The sequence below is a fragment of the Ceratotherium simum genome, chromosome 26 (assembly GCF_057802395.1).
Source record: "Ceratotherium simum simum isolate JZ-2026a chromosome 26, ASM5780239v1, whole genome shotgun sequence".
In the NCBI taxonomy this organism is placed as follows: domain Eukaryota; kingdom Metazoa; phylum Chordata; class Mammalia; order Perissodactyla; family Rhinocerotidae; genus Ceratotherium; species Ceratotherium simum.
Window position 1 is genome coordinate 37,224,965 of NC_141925.1, and position 24,312 is coordinate 37,249,276.

Sequence of the window (24,312 nt, forward strand, 5' to 3'; positions counted from 1 at the left end):
GGCCTTTCACACAACCAATCAGCGAGAAGGAGAAATGGGAAGCTTTTACCGCCCCGTCCGGAAGGGGCGGGGCACTGTGTTGGAAGCAGCCAGTGGATGGCCAGGAGGCGGGGCCCCCGTGGGAGCGGAGGCGGGAAGTGTCCCGCAGTCCCAGAGGCGAGTCGGGCTGTGGATTCATGGAGGGAGCCGAGGGGCCCAGGTGAGCGGGGCTTGCAGTCTCCCCTCGCGGTCACCCCTCGCTAAGGCGCACGGCGTTCCAGAACCCTGGAAAGGAGGGAAGAGTGACCACGGCGCATGGCGAGCCCGCGGCACGGAGGCCGCGGAGTGGGCACCTCAGCGCTGCTCCGACCCGCAGCCTTTTGGGTGCCCCTTGACGTCGGGGTCAGCGGGGGATTCTGCCCAGACGCCCCCACACGTCCTTGGACCTGAAGTCGGAGCATGAAGTCCCAGTAGACTGAATTCATTTCCTCTTTAACTGATTTCTCTCTTTTTTTAGGGGTGGCTTCAAGGCACATTCTAATTTGCATTGCCGCACAGTTTTAAAAAATGCAGTACTTGTGTATCTCATTGAGTATGCGATTACTGGCTAGTAAGCTACACCGAATTCGGGGAAGCGAATCTTCGGCCAGCACTGTGGCGTTCAGTGTCAGATGAACCCAAATTCGCTACGTTTAAATGTTTTATTTCCCACTCCCTAAAATAAATATCAGAAGTAGCCTATGGTGTGTTGCCAAATAAACAAGTTTTTAGAGATACTTCTTTCCATTTTATGTGGTGTCATCTGCAGTTTTGACATTTAAGACAAAATTGAGTGAAAGTCTTTGCAAGGTAGAATGAAGTGTAAAGATGTTTGTTCCTTTATTTTACAAGGGTTTATTGAGGGTCTGCTATGTGTTAGATGGTGTGGGAAATACCCAAAGATTTTCCCAGAGATGCTCCTGTGTTCTGTTATACCCAAGTCATCAATTAAACTGTTTACTAGAAATTGCTAAATTAATGAACATATGGAATACTTCTTAGGATGAGCAGGAGTTTGCCAGGCAGATGAGGAAGACGGGAGCAGTCTAGACAGACCTGTGTAGACAAGGTGCAGTGTCTAAAAGAGCTTGTGATGTTGAGGAAACAGTTGTTCACTGTGACTAGAATGTAAGGGAATTGGTGAAGAGAGGAGGATTGGAGAGAATGAGAAATAAGGTAGAGTGGGGTCCACTTATGACTAGATTTTAAACTTCATGTGACAGTGAGATGCTAGTAAGTTTTTAAGCCAAAAAATTATTTGACCAGATTTGTGATTTTGAAAATAACTCTGGTGGTAGCATGGAGGTTGGATTGGATTAGGGAGAAAGTGGAGAAAACCAGTTGAAAAACTCTTAAAGCAGGGGCAACAAGAACTTTGAGGCCTTTGTGAAGGCAGCACCTGACAGCCTGGTTTTGGGGTGGGGATTCAAAGGCAGCACAGAGTACTGTAGTTAGAAAATTGCTAACCAGTGTCTAAGATGGTTTTGATTTTTACATAAACACTGTATATCCCACTGTACTCTTGGTTTTTCAAATTGTGTAAGAAATACTGCTTTCACTTTTCCAGAAAGAAGATCTCATTGTTGCAAAAAGTTAATGACGCATAGCTTGAGGGATACCTGTGTCTCCTCCATGTAGATCCCAGTATAATTAGATTTTAAATATCTATTACATTCGAAGTATCTAGTCACAAGGTTTTTTGACAGATGTTTAAGGATTGTAGAACAACATTTATATTTATCAAGATAGTAAATGGATATGTTAATATAATGAACATGTTAGACCCATTAACTATTAACAGAGATGAATCATTTAAACACACAGTTAAAACCAGGATGAAAATGCATAATTGCATACTTGCTTTGTTTCTTGTAACTGGTTTCTTTAGTACAGAACTTGCTAAGGCCATCAGACCTATTGATCGGAAGTCAGTCCATCAGATTTGTTCTGGGCAGGTGGTCCTGAGTCTAAGCACTGCTGTGAAGGAGTTGGTGGAAAATAGTGTGGATGCCGGCGCCACTAATATTGGTAAATTTGGGAGTTTTAAATTGTGAGAAATAATCAGTTTACGCTATTTTATTCAAGAAACATTGTCTTACTGTAATAAGACAATCAAGTGTTGGTATACTGAGAAATTATTATTTTTTAAACTTAAATTTAGCATCTATTATGTGCCTAGTACTTAGCTAGGTAGTAGTAATAATAATAGCAGTTAACTTTTATTGCATTCTTGCTATGTGGCAGGCAGGCTTGGTGCTAAGAACTGTAAATGGGATACCTTATTTAATCTGCAGAATAACCGTGTGAGATAGGAATTATTATTATTGTTATTATTATCTCCATTTTACAAATGAGGAAGTTCAGGCACAGGGTATTTCCTGTTTTTGAGATTATAAAGCTAGTAAAATACGATCCCAAGAAGTCTGATCCTAGAACCTGTTCTTTTTAATGACTATGTTAAAATTATCCTTTGAAAGAAAGAAAGAAAGAAAAAACTAACTATTTTATCTGGGCCAGTAAAGAGCCAAGACGAACTTGACAAAATAGCGTACAAAATGACAATAGTATGTTTAAATAAATATAGTTATGACTCTTAGATTTGTATTATGCAAGTTATAAATACTGTCAATTATAAAGGCTTTTAGCATGGGTCAATTTGCAAAATAAATATTTTAAACTTTTTAGATCTAAGGCTTAAAGACTATGGGGTGGATCTCATTGAAGTTTCAGACAATGGATGTGGGGTAGAAGAAGAAAACTTTGAAGGCTTAAGTAAGTTGAATTTTTTTAATCCTGTTTTAAAATCTTTGGGCAAAATGTCTCAAAATTTTGAGTAATGCTGTCTTAAGAAACACAAAAACTGCTTTTTAAAACCAATTACTTTGGTAGGTATTGTGTATATTCATTGCTGTATCACTTGAGATATCTTTGGCCTTACTTTACACCTCTCTTTCAGCTCTGAAACATCACACTTCTAAGATTCAAGAGTTTGCTGACCTAACTCAGGTTGAAACTTTTGGCTTTCGGGGGGAAGCTCTGAGCTCACTTTGTGCACTGAGGTGATGCGATATTTTTATCCACTAACTTGACCCCTTATAAAATTCTCTCTGGAAAATTAAAAAGTATGATTAGAATCATTATTGTTTACACTTTTCTATCTGAATGTCTCAACTTCTAACTTCTGCATTCTGTTTTATCTTACTACCAATCTAAGTGGTAATATAAATGTAAGCAGTGAAATGTAAGCAATGAATGAATGAATGAAATGAAGCAAATATTATTGTAAAAAAATTGTTACCTTTTTTTTTTTTTTTTTTTGCTGAGGAAGACTGGCCCTGGGCTAACATCCATGCCCATCTTCCTCCACTTTATATGGGACACCGCCACAGCATGGCTTGCCAAGTGGTGTGTTGGTGCGCGCCTGGGATCCTAACGGCGAACCCCAGGCCGCCGCAGCGGAGTGCGTGCACTTAACTGCTTGTGCCACCCGGCCGGCCCAAATTGTTACCCTTTTTAAGCAGTAACTTCTCCATTTTAAAATAACACATAGATCATAAATTATTGATGCTATTGGTTTTAATTTATTTCAATGTTTAAGAAAAAATTTAACTGAAGCCCTTATACAACAGATTCTAAATTTTTGTAAATAATTTCTTATACATTTGAACTGTAATATCTTTTGAATCCTTTTTTAAAATTTTATTAGGACAGTAGTAACATAACTGAGAAATAGATCTTTATTCATGAATATCTAAGTTTTGAGATCTTTTATTGTTTTGCAGTTTAACCAAAAAAACAAATATCAAAGCTTTTATCAAAACAAACCATTTGCAGAACTCTTTCACTATCTAGTAGGTGTCAAACCTTGGGTTTTATGATGATTCCCCACCCATTTAAAGCCTCTTGATGATCTCAGAGGGAATGTCATTTTTTTAGGAGAGTTTAGAGAGAACAGAAGTGAGAAAATGAGCCTGTGATGACCACCACCCATGAGTCTCTAACTGACCGTGCCTGCCTGGCATCTCTTACAGTGACGTGACTATTTCTACCTGCCACGCATCTGCAAAGGTGGGAACTCGACTGGTGTTTGATCACAATGGGAAAATTGTCCAGAAAACCCCCTACCCACGGCCCAGAGGGACAACGGTCAGTGTCCAGCAGTTATTTTACACACTACCTGTGCGCCATAAGGAGTTTCAGAGGAATATTAAGAAGGTACAGTAATTTCAGAATCCCAGTTCCCAAGAACACTGACAGTGTAATGTGCAGATGGAGTTAGAGATCTCCTCGAGTGGTTTACTCTTCAGTTGATTCTCTTCCCTTAAGTTTTTGAGAAGCGCTTGGTTTGCTTCTTCCCCTCAAAGACTTAACTTTAGGATAATTTATCCTTTCTTTTTCTTGAAAAGAATCATAAAATTGTGTTTATTAGGTGTCCTAACATGGGAAATGAGTCTTTTAAGAAATAACATTATTTTCAGGTTCTGTCTTAGTGTATATGTAATCATATATACTAATCTATGTAGTGTATATATGTAATCATATATACTGTTTATATACTATATGATTACAATTTCATAAAAACAAAGCAACTGGCCTAAATATGCATAGATAACAGGCTAGCAGAGTGGACACGTGACTGTTACCAGTGGTTATCCTTGCATGTGAGAGCATATCTACTTTTTGCTGTCTTCTTTGTGCTTTTCTGTTTTGTACATATATTTTTTATAATCAAAGAAGTTACTTAAACATATGCAGCTAAAAACTTTCTTTACTGTAAGGCAATTTGTGCTAGTTATAACTTTATTAAATTTTACAAAAATATATACTACAGAGAAAACTTTAAATATAATTTTTTCTTTTTTATTTAAAAAATAAAATTTTTGTACAGAGAAAATTTTTATTATTATTTTTTGTATCTTATGGTAAAAAATTAATGTCTCAGAAAATGTAGGAATAAAAAACCTGTCCCTGCCAGAGATGACCATTGTTAACAGTTTGATGTGTCTTTCCAGACTCCTTTTAGTTTCATGTATTTATAAATCCTGGAAAAATTTCGAGATAATTGATGTAAGGAAATCAAGCAATACAGAATATGAAACATTTAAGTAGTATGGAATTATATGTGGTAGAAAGTTGATGTTGTCTCTGCCTACCTCCCAGAGTTTGGTTTATAGCCTTCAGACTTTAAATGTATACATGTATATACAACCTTTATGCATATGTTTCTATTTTCTTAACAATTAGGATCATATAAAATGTACTGTTCTATAACTTTTTATATAGTATATTCTAGATATCTTTTTTGGTCAATTCGTACTACCTTATTATTTATCATTCCACCATTATATGGATCTACCATAATTAATTAGCTCCTTGTTGGTGGTTGCTTAGGTTGTTTCTAATTTCTCAAAATTACAAATTGTTTCATTTTTGTAATACATCTTCAATTGTTTGTGCCAGTCTTTCTGCAAGGATAAATGTCTAGAGGTGGGATTACAAGGTCAAAGAGAATGTACTTTTCAATTTTTATAGCAGCGGGCATGGACATTTTAGAATTGAGAGAAGTGTGACTGAGAACCAAAGCCTCTGAGTTCCCTTTTATACAATGTAGGGAGATGCGATTCATGGGGCCTTCTGTCAGGAATAATTCGCCTTATTTGTGAGATAAGAGAGCCTTGAATTGGATGTTATAACTTGAACCATGTAATTCTTGTAAGCCTAAAGTAACATTGAGTCTTGCATTTGTGTTTTTAAACAGGAGTATGCCAAAATGGTCCAGGTCTTACAGGCATACTGTATCATTTCAGCAGGCGTCCGTGTAAGTTGCACTAATCAGGTCGGACAAGCAAAGCGACAGCCTGTGCTGTGCACGAGTGGAAGCACCAGCATCAAGGAGAATATCGGATCAGTGTTTGGGCAGAAACAGGTAGTGGTGGCCAGTTGTTTAAAACATTTTATTGCTCTAGTGATTATGGCAGGTTTCCATAGTCCTTTCCAACAGAATAGAGAATAAAATCCAAGAATTGATTTTTTTATTGGTACCTATCACAAAAATTAATGTTGAGAGCTGAAGGTGTTTTTATTTTATTCTTCCACAGAATGAAATAATCCATTTACTCTCCTGAATTTAACTCTTTCTCACATGACTAATTTTTGCTCATAGCTGCCTCTGGTGCTTCATAAACACATTGCTTAGGACAGCTCTAAAAGAGTTATGCAGATTCATTAGACTAGAGAATTTCTTTTAAGCATTGGCATCTGTACCCACTGGCATTTGCCAATAATAATCCCCCAACTATAGATGAATGTGGGCAATGTATTGATTTTGGATAAGTAGGAGCTCAAGTGTTTCATCTTTCTAATGAAAAAAAATCAAAATTACAGCACTGTAAAAAGCAGCTATTGAGATTCTTTGTGTTTCCTTATGTTCTTAATGTGGATAGCTTGACTAGGAAGGAAAACACAAACCGTTCCATATCTTCCTTTCTGAACTTAGTCTATTCTCTCTTTATTAGGAAATAACTGTGGGTCTTGGTTTCTTCTAGTTGCAAAGCCTCATTCCTTTTGTCCAGCTGCCCCCTAGTGACTCCGTCTGTGAAGAGTACGGGCTGAGCTGTTCTGATGCTCTGCATAATCTGTTCTGGTAAGTAGATTCCTGCCAGGAAAATTGCAATTGAACATTTTTTCTTGAGCTTTTTGCTTTTTTGTTTTTTATTTTTAAAGATAGTGATTTCAAGGCTTATAGTTTCTTATGTCCACTATAAAACTGGGCAATATTACTGCTGAGACAGAGGATTTATACAAAGGACTCAGTTACTTAATTCAAACAATATTCTGGGTAACTGGTGCATTTTGGGGGGTTTCCGATGGAATTAGTCTTTATAGTAAAGGCTCTGTTTAGTGAACAGTTAGAATAACTCTTAAATTACTTTATGTATACTGTTTCTTTTTATTGGGATCTGGCAGAGAACAGTAGAGGCTGTGTTTCCTTTAATTCATGCCTGACCCACAGTCCAGTCCAGCATCATTACTTTTCGTGTAAAAAAAGTAGGCATTCTCCGTGAGTAGGATTGGCCCTCTGACGGTCCATATTGCTTACCTTCCCTCCGCTTGCCCTTTGCTTATGCCTGAAATTAAAGATGGGGATTCATTTCTTTATGTTAAGGTATTGATCTTATGGAAATGCAAATATCCCTGAGGTAGATCTCAGGTAGAATAAACACTTTACCTACACCTTAGTAGATATAAGTTTGCTAACCGAGAACAGATTTTAAAAGGGCAGGCAGTGTGGGCAGAGATCCTGATTACAGCATGAAGGTTCTGAGAATGTGAGTTTGAGGTGAGACCCACTCCTTCTGTGGAGCCCAAGGACTTCACAGGGAAAGTGAGAGGAGAGCTGAAGTGAACCAGTTTTGAACCCACTGCATTGCCCGTGGGGGATTTGTTGATGATATGAGCTTTAGAGCATTCTATAGGGTCTGTGTTTTTTTAATGATTCATCAGAATAGAGCACAGACACATGTTAACTGAAATATTAACATTATCAGCATGTCACCAGGTGTTAGGTTTTTATTTTTTACTTTAAGAATGTGCCATTTGATATGTGCTTCTAATCCTTTTCGTTCTGGAATCCTGCCCTTACTGTATTAACACTGAACAGTATCTCAGGTTTCATTTCTCACTGTACTCATGGTGTCGGAAGGAGTTCAACAGACAGACAATTTTTCTTTATCAATCGGCGGCCTTGTGACCCAGCAAAGGTATTTAACGTTTTTTTTGTATTAATTTTTTCTTTTTGTCTTTAACTTTTAATTTTATTTATTATTTAGTAACTGTCTCTGGCACAGGTAATTTACGTGGAACTTGGGAGGTTGACTCAGAAACATGGCTTTAGATTATCTTATTTTAGACACTTAGAAAAGTCTACTATACAGTTGCTTCCATTATATTTGTGTGTGTGCATATATATATGTACACATATTAGTAACCAATATATTTATCATCATAAAAATTATCACTGTTTGGGCTGGCCCAGTGGCATAGTGGTTAAGTTCAGCGCACTCTGCTTCGGCCGCCCAGGGTTCGTGGGTTCAGATCCTGGGCATGGACCTATACCACTCATCAGGTCATGCTGTGGTGGCGACCCACATACAAAATAGAGGAAGACTGGCACAGGTGTTAGCTCAGGGCCAATCTTCCTCACCAAAAATTAAAAAAAAATTATCCCTATTTGGACAAAGTAAACATTTCAAAACATTCACCATTATCTAGACTTTTCAGTATAGACTGACACACATCATATTCTTCTGTATTTTTTCTTCCTTCTCTTTATTTTCCAGGAAAATAAGGGCCCAAATTACTCTGCCTCAAACTTACACTGATCATCCTGGTATGGTTACAGGGTTTTTAGTGGTTCGGTTTTGACTGTGGATCTTCAGCCACATTGTACCTCAGTTAGAGTTTCTGTTTTCCAGGGACACCTAAAAATTACTTCTGTCTACCGGATATGGTTCAACTTCTACATTTTTAACTGATATTGTGATTGGTGTGATTTTTATGGTTTATCTCTAATGCCATTTAATTAATCTCATTATAAAGTCATATAAATACGTTTCTGTGTACATTGGAATGTGTTTTATGAGCATTTAAACTGCACCTACCTTTTACTGACATTTCTTCAGGAACATCTTTAGATTGGAAAAAAATTCAGTTTTAGGAGTCTATGATTAAAAATACCCCTTTGAGGGACACAAGGAAGCTCTTTTGGGTTGGGGATATATTCATTATCTTGATCGTGGGGATTGTTTCATTGGTGAATACATATGTCAAAACTTATCAAATTGTACACTTCATGTGCAGTTTATTGCAGGCCAGTTATACCTCAATAAAGCTGTTAAAAAATGTATCCCTTTGGTGGCTGGTGACAAGAGCACATTGTTAGAACACTGGGGGAAGGGAACATGTATTCTTTTCTAATCTGTGTTTTTTGTGTAGGTTTCCAGACTTGTGAATGAGGTGTATCACATGTATAATCGACATCAGTACCCATTTGTTGTGCTTAACATTTCTGTTGATTCAGGTAAGTTCTACTGAGGTTTCAGTAAAATTGGTGACTTACTCCTAAAAGAATAAAATGAAATTATAAAGCTCTGATATGACTGGAAAGAGACTTTTGTAGTAACAATTAAATGGCAATGTATTTATTTTTATAGACTTTTTATTTCATAGATTTTTATTTTATGTTTTATACAGACTTTCCTGCTTTCTGCTTGAAACTACATTAATTGTATTATTAGGAAAATGTAACTTTTTCATGTCAGCCAAGGGAGAAAGAAGACTAAAAGTTCTCCTTGATTTTGAAAATAATTCATTTCATATTTTTCTTCTGATTGTTAAAATTCTGGTTTCTTGTTATCCAATATTTTTTCTAGATACTTAGAAATATCTGTGTGCATGGGCCGGCCCTGTGGCTTAGTGGTTAAGTGCGTGCGCTCCTTTGCTGGCAGCCCGGGTTCGGATCCTGGGTGCGCACCAACACACCGCTTCTCCGGCCATGTTGAGGCCGCGTCCCACGTACAGCAACTAGAAGGATGTGCAGCTATGACATACAACTATCTACTGGGGCTTTGGGGGGGGGAAAATAAATAAAGATCCTCATCAGATCAGTCTTTAAAAAAAAAGAAATATCTATGTGCATACCTTAAAAAATATATAATGATATATATATATCTATATTTGGGGTGAGAAAATAATTTTGGTTAATTTTTGTATCCTGCTCTTTTTCCATAGATGTGAACATTTTCTGTTCCATGTCAGTAAAAATTATTTAGAAACATGATTGTAATAGCTGCATTCATTATATTCCAATGTATGGATATACCTTAATTTTTAAATGTTTTTACTTTTTAGCTATTTAAGTTGTTTTCAGTTTTTGGAAATTTAAATACAGTTCTTATAATGTAATCATTATCTATATCTTTGATTATTTCTTTAAGGTAAATTCCTAGAAGTAGAATCACTGGGTCTGTGAATATGATCATGTTGTACCAATTTACACTTCTACCAACAATGTACTAGGTCTTATACTTTTTAACCATATTCAGTAGGTGATGAAATGATATATTATTTTAGTTTGCAGTTTTATTATACATTTTCATGTATTTATTTGCTCTTTTTCTTTTGCAATTTACCTATTCAAATACTTGCATATTTTGTCTGTTTAAAAAAGTTGTTCATCCTTTCCTTGTTTGTTTGAAGAAGTAATTTTGTAGTTTATGAATAATAATCTGGACACTGTGATGTTTTTAATAGTACCTTTGGTGAGTCCAAGTGAATAAAATAGTAGATGGGGAAATTTCTCTTGTTAAAGGTGAATTTAAACATGATGAATATCTTTTCTCTTTTGCCTTAGAATGTGTTGATGTCAATGTTACTCCGGATAAAAGGCAGATTTTACTACAAGAGGAGAAGCTTCTGTTGGCAGTTTTAAAGACGTCTTTGATAGGAATGTTTGATGGTGATGTCAACAAACTTAATGTAAATCAGCAGCCACTGTTGGATGTTGAAGGTAAGAAAAATACAAGTATATGAACAGCTTCTAAAACTTATAGCCATTGTGATACCTTCCTTATTTTTTCTGTGGTAAAGTTTTTTTGACATGAAACAAAATCTCCTCTTTTAGACAGAGAGGATATGTCACTCTAGAAAGTATGTATCTGCAGATTTAAGGTAATCTGATTAAAAAGAGACATGAGCAACCACATTTAGCACACACACGAGTATGTTCTTACCAAGACTCAACTGTTTTTTTTTTTAATAAACACTCCCTGATTGCTGCAAACTTTTTGTTAATGTCCAGGGTTCTGAAAAAGTTAATTTTGACAGTTTTTGTCAGTCTTCTCATTCTTTTTATGGAGGAGGGAAATTTTGGAGGCCCTCATTCTGCCATTTTCCCTCACATCGCCCCTGTGCCTTCTTCAGAGTGGCATGTTGAAATCAGGGCTGCCGCAAAGCTGGTTTGACATTTGTAATAATATGCACAATCATTATTTCACTACTTGGTCATAAATGATCAGCCATTTATTTAATAAGTTAGTTTTATTCTTTTTCATCCAAACCGGGTGCATCCAGGATATCTGGGAGAGGACCAGAGTTGAGCCCCAGCTGCCTTTCTTGGCAGAGGGAAGAGTGGGCCATTATCCCCTCTGACAGCCAGATCCACTCCTTGGGGTGGATGCTCTCTTCTCTAGGCCAACCTGCCCCTGATCTCCATGTCTGTACGTGCAGAGATGCAGGAGTGGGTGCCCATCACTGTGTCCTCCAAGGGGAAAAAGATCAGAGAGCTGTTTGGTGGAAAGCTAAGGTGACAGATGAGTATGGGATGTGGCTTTGTAAACTGAGGGTACCAGGAGCCATAAGCCAGGGGTTTATGAAAGGGGCGAGATACAGAGTGGCTCTGTCCTAACATTTCCTAACACCCCAAGGGTGGGGACAGGTCGATTTGGAAGACAGTAGGCAGGCTCTCGTAGAGTGCCATGGTGGGCAGTTTTGATAATCAGAGGATGTGGTGGAGGCACAGAGCTCCCAAGGGGTGAGGTGGGGCTGCTGGGTGGTAGGAGAGGAGCACAGAAATGCTGACGTTAGTGTGGCAGAGCCATTGACTTCTACGTGGTAGGTCCCATGTCTCTCCTGGCCCTTCTCTGTGTGGGATATTATGGATGTGTATGTGGGGGGCAGGGAGTGGAGGATGGTGGGTAGCACACACATCTTTGTGGACTGGGCCAGTGGTGGCATCTCTGAATTCTCTCACGGACACTTTGCCCAAGAGGCTACCCCATAAAGAGAAGCTGCTCACCATATCTGTGCATCTTGAAGCACAGTTGAACCAGTGCTCTTCTTTTAGCCATTTTATTGAACTGTAGCATTCACACAGAGACAAACATATCTTAAGTGTATGACTTATAAGTGTATCAGCCCGAGATCAAGAAAGAGCACCCACAGAACCAGCCTGTACCCCTTTTCATACAATGACCCCCAGTGGTAACCAATTTCCTGACTTCTAACACCATACATTTGTTTTATCTGTTTTTAATTTAAAGTTATCCAGTATGTACTTTTTGTGATTTGTTTCTTTCTCTCCATATTTTGTGAGATTCATCCAAGTCATGTGTAGCAAGTAACTGACTCATTCTTGTTGCTGTACAGTATTCCATTGTATTTTGAATACCACGATTTATTTGTGCACAATTGGCTTGTTTCCACTTTGGGGCTGTGATGAATAAAGCTGTCGTGAAGATCCCCGTCCATGGCTTTGCACAGGTGGACATTTCTGATGGCGGTAGCAATGCTGGGTCACAGGCGTGTGTGATAGATTTAGGAGATGTTACTCCTAGGGAGTTTACAAAGTGGTTGTGCCAGTTGTAGTACCACCAGCAGTAGCTAGTATTCCATTTGATCATCATCCCTGTAATCATTTGTTGTTTGTTTAATTTTACCCATTCCATGGGTATATAGTGGCATCATATTGTGGTTTAAATTATATCTCTTTATGATTAATGTAGAACAGTTTTCGTAGGTTTTAATTAGCCATTTGAATCTCTTTTTTTGTGAAGTGCTTGTTCACATAAAAATATGCTCCTATTTCATTTCGGTACAATCCCTGATACTCTTCTCTGTTCATATCTACTCAGGTAATTTAATAAAAATGCATTCGGCAGAGATGGAAAAGCCTCTGCCAGAAGAGCAGGAGAATCCCACTTCATTAAGGACCCGAGGAGAAGAGAAAAGGGCAGTGAGCATTTCCAGACTGAGAGAGGCCTTTTCTCTTCGTCACACAGGAGGGAACAAGTCTCAGGGCCTGAGGACTCCTGAAACGAGACGGATTTCTCCAAGACAGAAAAGAAGTGGACCGTTTCGTAGCACTTCTGACTCCCTCTGCCTGCTGAAGCCCGTCTCTGGCATAGGCTCGTCCAGCCCCCAGGAAGAGGCAATGAGCTCAGAAAAGGGCCCCTGTGACCGCACGGACAGAGTGGAGATGGAGAAGGACTCGGGGCATGGCAGCACTCCAGCTGGCTCAGAAGGAGGGTTCAGCACCCCAGAAATGGGCAGTCACTCCAGCAGTGACCGGGCAGCAAGCTCCCCTGAAGACAGGTTTTCACAAGAAAATGTGGAGTCTTGTGAGAAGGTACCTGAAACTGGCCATCGTTTTTCAGACGCGGAACGCCATTTAGACCAAGAAAAGAGTGGATATAAGTTTAGAGTTTTGCCTCAGCCAGCTCATCTTTCATCCTCAAACACAAAGCGTTTTAAAAAAGAAGAAACCCCTTTAAATTCTGACATCCCTCAAGAGGTGGTTAATACTCAGAACATGTCAATGCCTCAGGTTGACGTGGCTGTTAAAATTAATAAGAAAATAGTGCCCCTTGACTTTTCTATGACTTCTTTAGCTAAACGAATAAAGCGGTTACATCGCCAAGAACAGCCAAGAGACAGTGAACAGAATTATAGGAAGTTTAGGGCAAAGATTTGCCCTGGAGAAAATCAAGCCGCAGAAGATGAACTAAGAAAAGAGATAAGGTAAAGTTTTTTCTTGAGTGTTTTTGCTCATTTTAGTGAGTTGCTGTGAGTGAAGCAAAGGCCGATCCTTCCAGGCTCTGTTTTTGCTCCTCTGGGTGTCTTCTGCCCTGATGGCATCTCTTCTTCTGGCTCGGGGCTCTCGTGTGGCCCTGCCTTGGCACCACGGTCTGCTCCTTGGGCTCCTGCTGCCTGTCAAGATGGTCCTGCCTGGGGGTCTTCCCTGCCCCATAGACTTGAGGTATCCTAAATCGTCAGACCTGCCAGCAGTTCTCTCCCTTGCTCTCTCCTTTCTCAGGGCTCCCTCTCGCGGATTCTGATTTTGGAGTCAGTTGTGACTCCACGGATTGCTCATTGGCCTTACCAATACATCCTCGGTGATGTTGTTTTCCATTCACCAACTTCTTTTCATTGCCTCTCACATCCATCAAATTAATTTTCTGTAAAGAACTCTTTCACTGTGCCATTCTGCTGCCAGAAACCTTTCAAGAATTTTACCTTAGATTTTTTAGCATATCCTGTCCATCAGTCCAAACTAATCAACGCCTTCTTGACCCTGATTGCATGCCTCTTCCTGAAGGTTTTCAGCCCACAGTGACTTCTTCCTGCATTGAATTCATGGCAGTTTTGGTGGACATTGCTATTTCCCATTTTTCATTTTAATGTGTATCAGGAAAAATTATAACATTGTCAGACCTGTGATTTCAAGAAGATTGCATAGCATAAGGCTAAGTAAAAAAGGGAGTCAATTTAAAGAAAAATATTAATCATACAGATAATAAAAACACTAGTTATCACCACTTTCTTGGCAGTAATCATGTACAGCATTGGGACTTTTAAAATGATGAATTCTCTTGAAATATTTAACTTTTATCTTTTTCAACTTTGTACGTGTTTTGTCTCACCAGTTACTGAAATGCGCTGTGTCCTGTCCACGGTGCAACTCAGTAATTATTTTGAAATTTATAGCACTTCTAATTTGGACCACACAGTCTTTGTCTAATTTAGATGGTAAATTCTTCAAAAACGAGTATCGTATTATATATACATTGTGCCTAGCTTACATTGAGAAAGGTTTTCAGGAAGTATTTCCTTCAAAAAGTGTAATTAATGGAGACGAACTTCTCTGGATGTGATCTGGGAACTGTGGACTCTGAGGGACCCAGGGAGGAGAGCCAGGTTCCTTCAGACACACGTACACGCTCACACACACAATCATCGAAAGTATGTGGTTGATAGGGAGAGACGTGTTAAGGTACCCCAAATTAAAGCCAGTTATCCTTTATCTTTGGATTCTTTTAGCCCTCTCAGTGAGTGAAATCAACTGTAATATTTGAAAATAGAGATTTTAACTAATTCAACCAACATTTATTGATCACCCGTTATCGTGGTTCATGAATTCTGGTACACGTAAGAATCACCTAGGGCGCTTATTGAAAAAGCAGAGCCTGTGGCCAGCATCCAGAGATTCTGCTTCGGTCCATCTGGAAGATCTTGGGTGTGGAGCCCAGGAATCTGCATTTTTGACAAGTGCCCCAGGTGGTCACTTTGAGAAACCCTGGTCTGCGGCGGGCCTGGCAGTGGCTTCTGGCTTTCAGTGCATGGCTGTCGGATTGGCTGTGCCCCTGTTCTGAGCTGTTGTTCTGACAAGGCGTGGTATGGTTTACTTTTTCCTGAGAAACACATTTGGAGCTAAAGATTAGGCAGTAATTGAAGATACTGAGGTAGTGTTTACCAGCTCCTATTTCTGTATTTTGAATTACAACTAAATACATCAAGTTGTAAAGTTTTGTTTCTTCTTCATTGTTTCTTTAAGGCAGATGCTCCTTTTTAGTTTATAGTGAGATTACCAGCCAAAGACACAGAAGACCTGGGTCTTCAGGTGGGCACAGGTTCTTCGCATAGGGGGTCTACCTGGGAACCACTGTACTCAGACAGTTCCTGGGACAGCGTGGAATCAGAGCCAGGGAGTTGGTATTTTTGCCAGTTACCAGTTTGTTGCCTCTCAGCTCCAATTCCACCCTTCTTGGCTGTGCTTTGCCATCCTGGAGGCTAGACCATGTAAGCGTTTCTCCTGGTGCGCTGTTAGACTTTATCAGTAGGGGGCGCTAGAGGGACTGCAGGACAGCAGGAGCAGCCGCTTCTCTCCTTGCTTCGGGGGTATCGTTTTCTTCTGTAAGGCAGCCACCAGCAGCGTGCAGGAGGCCCAGCATTGCTCACTGGAATACTCTGGCAAACTTCTCTTCACGCAGTGGGCTGCAGCCACGCCTGTTCCAACAAGGTCTGAAGCTCAGCCTGGGGGGAAGGCGGTGCTCTTCCAAGAGTCCCCTCTTTGGACACTCTGCCTCATCCCTGCAGGTGTGGCTGCTTTCTGCATTTGGTACTCCTGTATTTCTTAGCTTAGTGGTTAAGCTAAGTTGTCTCTTGATTGGACTGTGATGATATGGAATTAGTACCAGGAATGGTCCCACGAGACAGACCCTCAAAGGGGGGTTCTGGTATTGGTTTGGTCGTGACCTTGGACTTGAGCTCCCTGCCAATAGGAAATGGGAGGTTAGTAATCCCTGGCATGCAGAGGCATCGCAGTTTGTCAGATTACCACCTGTGGTTGATTGTGATTCGGCGCCAGTGAACGCACGTGCCTTGGGAGCCCGAGTGGCTGCTGTGGTGAGGATGATTACAAGCACTGGGGTGTGGGCTGGACCTTCCTCAGTGCACTGGAGCACTGACAAGAAGAAGTGACAGTCTCAGGGCCTTTCATCCTCAGCTCAAGTCACCGTCGGAGAACCAGAGAGCTTCCACAGCGGCTCTAACAGAATCTCATTTCCTGTAGGCACAGGGCTGATGCTGATGAAAATCAATTTTCACAAAATTTAATTGTGCGGGTTGCAGAATTACAATGTCAGTTTCTCATATGAAGGTTAGTGGTGGTGTCTGCCTCTAGTCTGGACTGACTTATATAGTCATTAATGGCATTAGATTTTGAAGCCACCCAGCAAAGGACCCACTGGTGATCTTGGCAGATCTTAGAAGGATTGATACCCAGTTCTGGCAAAAAGGAACTCTGGACACTGTTGGTAGGAGTGTAAACTTTTACAGATCTCATCAATATTAAAAAATGTACGTACATAATTCCACTTCTAGGGATTTATCATACAGAAATACTCCCACAAGAGAGCAGATTTATGTACAGGAATGTTTGTTGCAGCTTTGTTTGTATTATTCAAAATGGACACAACTGAAATGTGCTTTATTAGAGAATTTGTTGGACAAATTATGGTACATCCATGTGATGAATTCCTAGATAGCCATTAAAAACAATGAAGTAGATCTGTATGTATGGGTCTGAAAAAATACCTAAGATGTGTTGTTAAGTGATGAGTAGAACAGTATGAAGAATTATGATCCCATTTTTGTTTTTTTAAAACAATTACTGTATAGACAAAGGTCTGTTGTTAATAGTAGTAACTATTGTCATTGGAGAGTTGGATGAATGAATGAATAACCTTGAGAAAGTGGGATTATTAGGACCTTTCTCTATGTATTTTTTTATTACAGTGTTTGTTTTATAATCAGAAAAATAATCTTTTAAAATGTCTTATAATTAACATTTTCTACACGCAGTAAAACAATGTTTGCAGAAATGGAAATCATTGGTCAGTTTAACTTGGGATTTATAATAACCAAACTGGATGCCGACATCTTCATAGTGGACCAGCATGCTACGGATGAGAAATACAACTTTGAGATGCTGCAACAGCACACTGTTCTCCAGGGTCAAAGGCTCATAGCGTAAGTTCATTTTAGTGTTCAGAATTCTTTTTTTTTTTTTTTTTTGTGAGGAGGACTAGCCCTGAGCTAACATCTGATGCCAATCCTCCCCTTTTTTCTTGAGGAATAGTGGCCTTGAGCTAACATCCGTGCCCATCTTCCTCTACTTTATATGGTACACCGCCACAGCATGGCTTACGAAGCGGTGCGTCGGTGCGCACCCGGGATCTGAACCTGCGAACCCCGGGCCGCCGAAGCGGAGCTCGCGCACTTAACCGTTTGTGCCACTGGGCCGGCCCCTAGTGTTCAGAATTCTTGTTTCACCCCCCAAATTTAAAATCTAATAACTTGTGTGTGTATACATAACATGCTGTAAGCTTCCCTACAGCAGATTTTTATACCTTTTACATAATAATAATCATACCTGCCATTTAATGAGTGCCTGTTTTGTGCCAGGAACGTTGAAGCAATTTACATGTCTTAATTCATTTAATTCTCACAAACCTATGTGGTAGTTACTCTTACCATCAACATTGCACAGGTGGTAAAGCAGGCACACACAGAGAGGTTAAGTAACTTGCCGAGGTCACACAACTGTGTTTTTGAAGTATCAAACCTTTTTAGCTATTAAAAAACGTGGATCACTGGTTGACCAGAAAAATCCTTTCGATGGAGGGCAATTTATAGTATGTAGAGTTTCTATTTATAGCATGTAGAATTGATGTGTTCAGAAAGGCAGCACAGCCTGTGTGTCCATCCTCAGTTGTAGCAGATGAATTCCAGTGATTCAATAGTCGCTGCAGAATTTGGTGTCTCTCCTTTGCCAAATTGAAGGTTTCTCTCTGACCACTTCATAAGGTGGTGTGATAGGATATCATGCAAACCAGAAGTCTTTTCTGAAGCAAAGCTATGAGAAGAGGGCATGGATTTTCATTTGGAAAGTTAAACTACCTAGAGAAATAAATTCAGATCCCAACAGATGTAGATCCTGGTGTGAAGAAATGCACGGCTGAAACACTCAACTGGGAAACATACCTAGTTACTGAGTGCTCTGTTCCTTATGGAATGGTTTAATTATTTTTATTTTCAGTGGGAGTAAATGGTAATAGTAAAGACATTTAATAAGCTACTTTATAATAATGAAATTTTCCTGCCCCTCTTAGAGAGGTCTTTTACTTTTTAGCTATTTTGCATAAATAAGGTCTTGTTTGTGGCATTTCAAGTTGACCCAGATAATCCCAGGCCACTGTGGGTCCCAGGCAGACCATAGTCCAACATGAAAGGATGAAGACCACAGTTCCACCCTATCCTCCCAGGCCCTGCCTACTCTGGCCCTGATGACCTCGTTCCTCAGCCCTCTTCCTTGCTCTCTATACTTGAGCCTCTCTGGCCACCTTTCTTTTTCCCTTGACAGCCCCAATGACTTCCTACACGACTGCGCAAAAGAATGAAGTAGATCTCTATGTGTGGCTCTGGAACATCAGTGCTTCATCAGAGGGCCTTTGCACAGACTGTCATCTCTGCCTAGACCCTTGTCCCTGCACCCACCCCTCACCCCTATACCTGGTAACTGCCACTCACCCCCAGATCTCAGCTCAAGGATCACTTCCTCAGAGAAACCTTCCCTGACCCCCTCTCTCCAGGTCAAGTCTCACTTGCTCTGTGCTCGTCTGGCGCTGGTGTCTCTTCTTCCTGATTCTCAGTGTAGTTTGTAATTATAGTTTATTTGTTTGACTGTTTGGTCAATGTCTTTCTTTCCCACTGGGCTATTATTCCATGAGGGCCGAGACCAGGTCGGTTTACGTGTCCTGCCTTTAGCAGTGTCTGTCTGAGCACTCGGTAAATCTGGGATAGCTGGATGGGTAGAAGGATAGATAAATAATGCAGGCAGAGGAAGGAGCAGGATAGCAAAACAAATGCTCTTTATTCTGTTTTCAAAAGTCTGTAATGACCTAACCCAATTTTTCAAACTGTCTTTATTGTGAGGAGGAAAAATAGCATTTTTATGTTATCTTTAAGGAGAGGATTCAAAAAAAGACTGGGTCATTGGGGTGGGACAGCAGATTGAGGAAAAGCAAACTACTTTTGTAGTTACTTTAACTTCTAAAAAGAACCTAAAAAAAGAAAATTAAAGGGAAATCCTCAGAGAGCTTTGAGACAGGAAAGGCACATAGCTGAATAAAGTATTGTTATTCATGTTGCTTTTTGAGATGAATTCAAAGAATTGTGGTATTGTTTTAGTTTCATTTCTGCTTTATAGGTCAACATTTGACTTTAAGACGTGGTTTAAATCTCTTCTCTGTTTTTCAGACCTCAGACTCTCAACTTAACTGCTGTCAATGAAGCTGTTCTAATAGAAAATCTGGAAATATTCAGAAAAAATGGCTTTGATTTTGTTATCGATGAAGGCGGTAAGTTATTACTTAGGACTGTAGAATTGTGTCCTTTTAGAGCTGAGAACAATCTTTGAGGTCATATTGATCAATATATTTTATAAGAGATGAAAACGGTTCCCCAAAAATGCATTTTGCACCTGCATTCTCTTTCAAATGTTCATTACAAGTAGCACGCAAATGAAATGCATTTTTCAAATCATGGATTTTTCTCCAAATTTTATTCTTTTAGCTCCAATCACTGAAAGGGCTAAATTGATTTCCTTGCCAACCAGTAAAAACTGGACCTTTGGACCTCAGGACATAGATGAACTGATCTTCATGCTGAGTGACAGCCCTGGGGTGATGTGCCGGCCTTCAAGAGTCAGGCAGATGTTTGCCTCCAGAGCCTGCCGAAAGTCTGTAAGTAGAGAAAGCTCGTCTGCCAGGACCTGGAGGGTCAGCCCCAGCTCATGGTCCACGGAAGTTCTCAGTTCAGCTCCTGACCAGTGAGCGCTGTTAAATGTGGCCAAGATTGCCCTAGGTCATTGTACAGATAGAGCCACATTGCCCTCTGCCATGATAACATGGAAGCTCAACACGTCTGCGTTATCTTTGACCTCTGACCCATAATTATTGCTCTTTCTCTGCTTTCGTTAAGCAGTATCTCAGCGCACTTAGCTATTTATGCACACTGTTCATTTATGGACCTTATGGGTTTTAACAACACTGGTAGATAAAGATCTGTTGCTGCCAGGCCTGAAGGACACTGCACAAGATTACACAGAGTCCCTCAGTCAGCAAGCATTTTGCAGGCTGCGCTGTGATGCACTGCGCATTATTTCACTGCCGCCGCTCAGACTGGTGTGGAAAATGGTAGCAGTGGTTGGTGATTAGCCTGATGTCAGAGTGAAGTAAGTGAATCTGTATCACCCGGCCTGTAGGCAAGGCCAGGATGCCACGCCTTCATTTATTCAACAGGTGTTCCTTGAGCCCCTGCTGTGTGGCTGTTCCAGGTGCTGGGGGCACAGAGGTAACAAGGCAGATGAGGTCCTTGCCCTCATGGGGCTTATAGTTTAGTGGGACAAAATAGATGTAAACAAAAATAATGACGACTTTGGATACCAGTAAGTTCAGTAAAGAAATTAAAACAGCATTGGGGTAGGGAGTGACCACAGAAAAATGAGGTGAAGAGCTGGGTGAGTGGTCAGGGAAAGGCTGTCTGAGAAGGGGACATCTGAGCTGACGCTTGGAAGTCGATATGGAGCCACTTGGGTAAGAACTTTCCAGATAGAAGAACGAGTGAGTGCAAAGACTCGAGGCGTCTGGTGAAGCCAGAGGCTGACCCGTGTGACTGGAGAGGGGACCAGGATGAGAGCAGAGCAGCGTCCAGGGGACCCACGTAGGGTCTTGCGGATCTTGGTCAGAACCTGGGAGTTTGTGCTGCATGTGTCGGGAGCCGCTGAGGGCTGTAACGGTGGAGAACAGACTTAGAGGGTCCCATAACGAAATAAGGGGGGCAGGGAAGAGTAGCAGCTTTTTACATTGGGGGTGGGAGGGATCAGAGTTCTGTTAAGTTTGAGATCCCATTAGACTGAGTGGAGGTGTCTGAAAACAGCTGTATTAATGAATCGCAAGCTCAGGAGAAATGTCAGTGCTAGAGAGAAGAGTTTTGGTGGACTTGACAGCCATGGGATTGGATGAAATTACTCATGGGAAGAGTTTAATTAGAGCAGAGAAAAAGGCCCAGGATCTGACTTCCAGCCACAGGTATTTCTTTGATAAAGACCTCGTATTGATCTTCCAATCCGGGACTCGGTGAGTGAGAGTTAGAGCTGGGACTGGCCTGTGTCAGTAGCCAGCCGTTTTAAAATTCTGTATCTTAATGTGACTCAAAGATCTTTGGAGCCCCAGGCTGCTCCTTCACTCCCCACCCTGGCAAGTCCACCATGCTGCAGCTCTTCATCCTCCAGTTAGCACACCCACTGACCGTTGTGGGCTTTCCTGAAGGTCCTGTGCTCTGGGCCCTGCCTGCCCCTCCAGCCCCATCTGCCTCGCTCCGCTCCGGACCACAGTCACACTGGTCTCCTTCTCACCTTGAGCCCTTTGTGCTTGCCGGTCTCTCTGCCTGGATCTCAGCCTCACACACCTGCTTCACATAGCTGCTCCCTCCCGTCTTCCGGCCCTGAGCACCCCACTGAAGTAGCCTCTCCCAGGCGATACTTGTTTCTCTTAACTTGTCTCTTGTCTGTCTTCCTCCAATGTGGCCGTGCCCTGCTGGACATCTCGCCTCTATAGGACTGCCTGGCGCGTGGAAGAAAGGTGACAGATAGGTTCAGGCTTGTCACCTCTCACCATCTCTCCCTGTTCCTCAGGGTCTCAGTTTCTCTGTGCTTGCTGTGGGGTCTGCTGACGTCCACGAGTATGTCAGATGGTGATATGTGCTGTGGAGAAAAAGCAGGGCGAGGGCTCTGGGGGGCTAGACAAGGAGTGCTATTTCATTGAGAGGAAGGGAGAGGGAAAGTGAGACGTGCAGACTTCTGGGGAAAGAGTGTCCCTGGCTGGGGGGATAGCCAGTACCAAGGTCCTGAGGAAGGTACTTGCTTTATGTACTTGCAAGAGAAGACAGGAGTCCCAGTGTGGCTGGGTGGGGGAGGGGGTGTGGGCACAGAGGCCAGTGAGGGCCAAGTCAAGTGATGCACTTGGGCTTTTATTCCTGAGAGGGGAGAGCTGTGAAGAGAAGCCACATGATCTGTCATACCTTTCAAAGGAATCTCTGGCTGCTTTGTGGAGAACAGGTTGAAGGGGACAGGGGGAGGCAGGGAGAGCTCTCAGGAGGCCGCTGCAGTGGCCGGGGTGGGAGTCAGGGCTGCTGGGATGGCGGTCGTGATGAAGCTGTGAGACTGTTGGATCCTGGACAGGTACAGTCAGGTCCCCAGTAGAGGTGTGCTGCTGTGAAGGAGCCAGGGGGGCCGGGTCTCACAAAAAGGTTGAGGGCTGAGATATTAGAAGGCAGCGTTCTTTGGGGGCAGATTTTTCAGGAACGTTGTTTTTGAGTTGTAATCTTGTCCAGTTTTGTTTAAGGGAAAAATGCTTCTGAAGTGTTGCTGTTCGAACCAAAAACCAGTAAGGCTTTCATTTAAACCGTTGTGTCTCATATTCAGGTGATGATTGGAACTGCTCTTAACACAAGTGAGATGAAGAAACTCATCACCCATATGGGTGAGATGGACCATCCCTGGAACTGCCCCCACGGAAGGCCGACCATGAGACACATTGCCAATCTGGATGTCATTTCTCAAACCTGACAACATTTCTCATTATATAGAACTATAGATTTTATTGCAGATTTTTCTGTTTTGAAAGACATGGTTTTAACCTTTTTTTTTGGTTTCAAAGTTAACCTGCTACTTAAAAAAAGTACTAGATCCATTTAGAAATGATCTTGAGAACCTTTTTAAACCATGTGGAGCATTGCTTGAAAATTTTTTGTTCTGCATTTGAATGTGTGCACGCATGTGCGTGTGTACAGGCAAGAGCATGTTTTACAAAAATGGAGAGAGCACTTTGGAAGTGACCCAGGCCTCTGCTCTGGCTGGACATGTTTTAGGCTGCAACTCTCAGCCCTTAATGATGATTAAATTCTTAATGGTTTCATTTCATAAATTTAAAATTATGGCCCTTTTGGGTTAGTGGTTCTCAACCCTGATGCTTGTGAAATTTAAAAAAAGGAATAATCTGGAAAACCCCAGGGGGATTCTCTGCCTGGCTGGAAGAAAACTGGGTGGGGCTGGGGTCACTATTTTTAGATGTCCCCCAGGACTGTCAGAGTGGCAAAGCACTGCTGTAGGCAAGGGGAAATAAAAGATTTTGATTTTTTTGTAACGTTAATGCTGTGATGTGGTTTCTTTGGGGTGGGGACTGCAGGACTTTCTCGTTACTGTTCCTGAATGGTACTGAAGAGAGAACCTCTGTCTGTTGTCAAATAGTTTTTCATGGAATCTCGTCCCATTTGAACTCTGCCAGAAATGGAAGTAAAAATCCCCTCTGTGGAGTTCAAAGGGCAGTTGATGTACATCGACCAGTGTGGACCACCCACCTCCTCTCGCCCTCCCTGCTGGGACCGTGGGCCTGTGGGAGATGGGGCTTCCATTTGCAACTTAGAATTCCTTAGATGTAACGATTCAATCAAATAATAATTATTGCCATTTGTGTCAAGCACTATGCTGGTGTGCCTGTCTGTAGGATTTCATTTGATATTCACAAGAACTGCAAGTTGCGAATTGTGGTAGGAAGCCCCCCAAAGATGGTGGTGTCCTAATCCCAGAACCCTTGGATATGTCACCTAAATGGCCAAGGGGGCTCTGCAGATGTGATTAAGGGGAGAGTGGTGAAATGGCCAGATATCCTGGATTGGCCGGGTGGGCCCAGTCTATCCCATGACTTCTTAAATGTGGGGAACCTTTCCCAGCTGGGCCAGAGAGGTGCAACCTTGCTGATTTAGAAGATGGAGGAAGGCAGCCTCCAGAAGCTGGAAGAGGCAGGAGATGGATTCTGCCCTGGAGACTCCAGAAGGAAC

At 41.4% G+C, this 24,312-nt stretch overlaps 1 protein-coding gene across 3 annotated transcripts; it reads left to right on the forward strand.

Moving 5' to 3' along the window:
* Window positions 1-62: 62 nt before the first annotated feature.
* PMS2 (PMS1 homolog 2, mismatch repair system component) lies at window positions 63-23,624 on the forward strand. Of its 3 annotated transcripts, none has more exons than XM_087417538.1 (15): window positions 63-199; window positions 1,912-2,046; window positions 2,704-2,790; window positions 2,975-3,077; window positions 4,050-4,233; window positions 5,777-5,944; window positions 6,564-6,661; window positions 7,679-7,778; window positions 9,013-9,097; window positions 10,430-10,585; window positions 12,708-13,593; window positions 17,215-17,382; window positions 19,672-19,772; window positions 19,987-20,156; window positions 22,898-23,624. In XM_087417538.1, exons 1-15 carry the CDS (start codon window positions 97-99, stop codon window positions 23,039-23,041), a joined length of 2,688 nt encoding a protein of 895 aa, XP_087273664.1. In that variant the 5' UTR covers window positions 63-96; the 3' UTR covers window positions 23,042-23,624. The 3 variants fall into 3 exon arrangements, with proteins under 3 accessions (XP_087273664.1, XP_004440915.1, XP_087273665.1); XM_004440858.3 differs by having other exon boundaries at window positions 99-199; window positions 1,907-2,046; XM_087417539.1 differs by lacking the exon at window positions 63-199 and adding an exon at window positions 206-449 and having other exon boundaries at window positions 1,907-2,046.
* The last annotated feature ends 688 nt before the right edge of the window (window positions 23,625-24,312 follow it).

What these genes read in the sequence shown, in the direction of transcription:
- PMS2 (XM_087417538.1), top strand. Translation starts at nt 97, where the DNA reads ATGGCCAGGAGGCGGGGCCCCCGTGGGAGCGGAGGCGGGAAGTGTCCC. An exon ending in GAGGGAGCCGAGGGGCCCAG is followed by an intron (nt 200 to 1,911) that starts GTGAGCGGGGCT and finishes TCTTTAGTACAG; the next exon opens with AACTTGCTAAGGCCATCAGA. An exon ending in AGCTCACTTTGTGCACTGAG is followed by an intron (nt 3,078 to 4,049) that starts GTGATGCGATAT and finishes CATCTCTTACAG; the next exon opens with TGACGTGACTATTTCTACCT.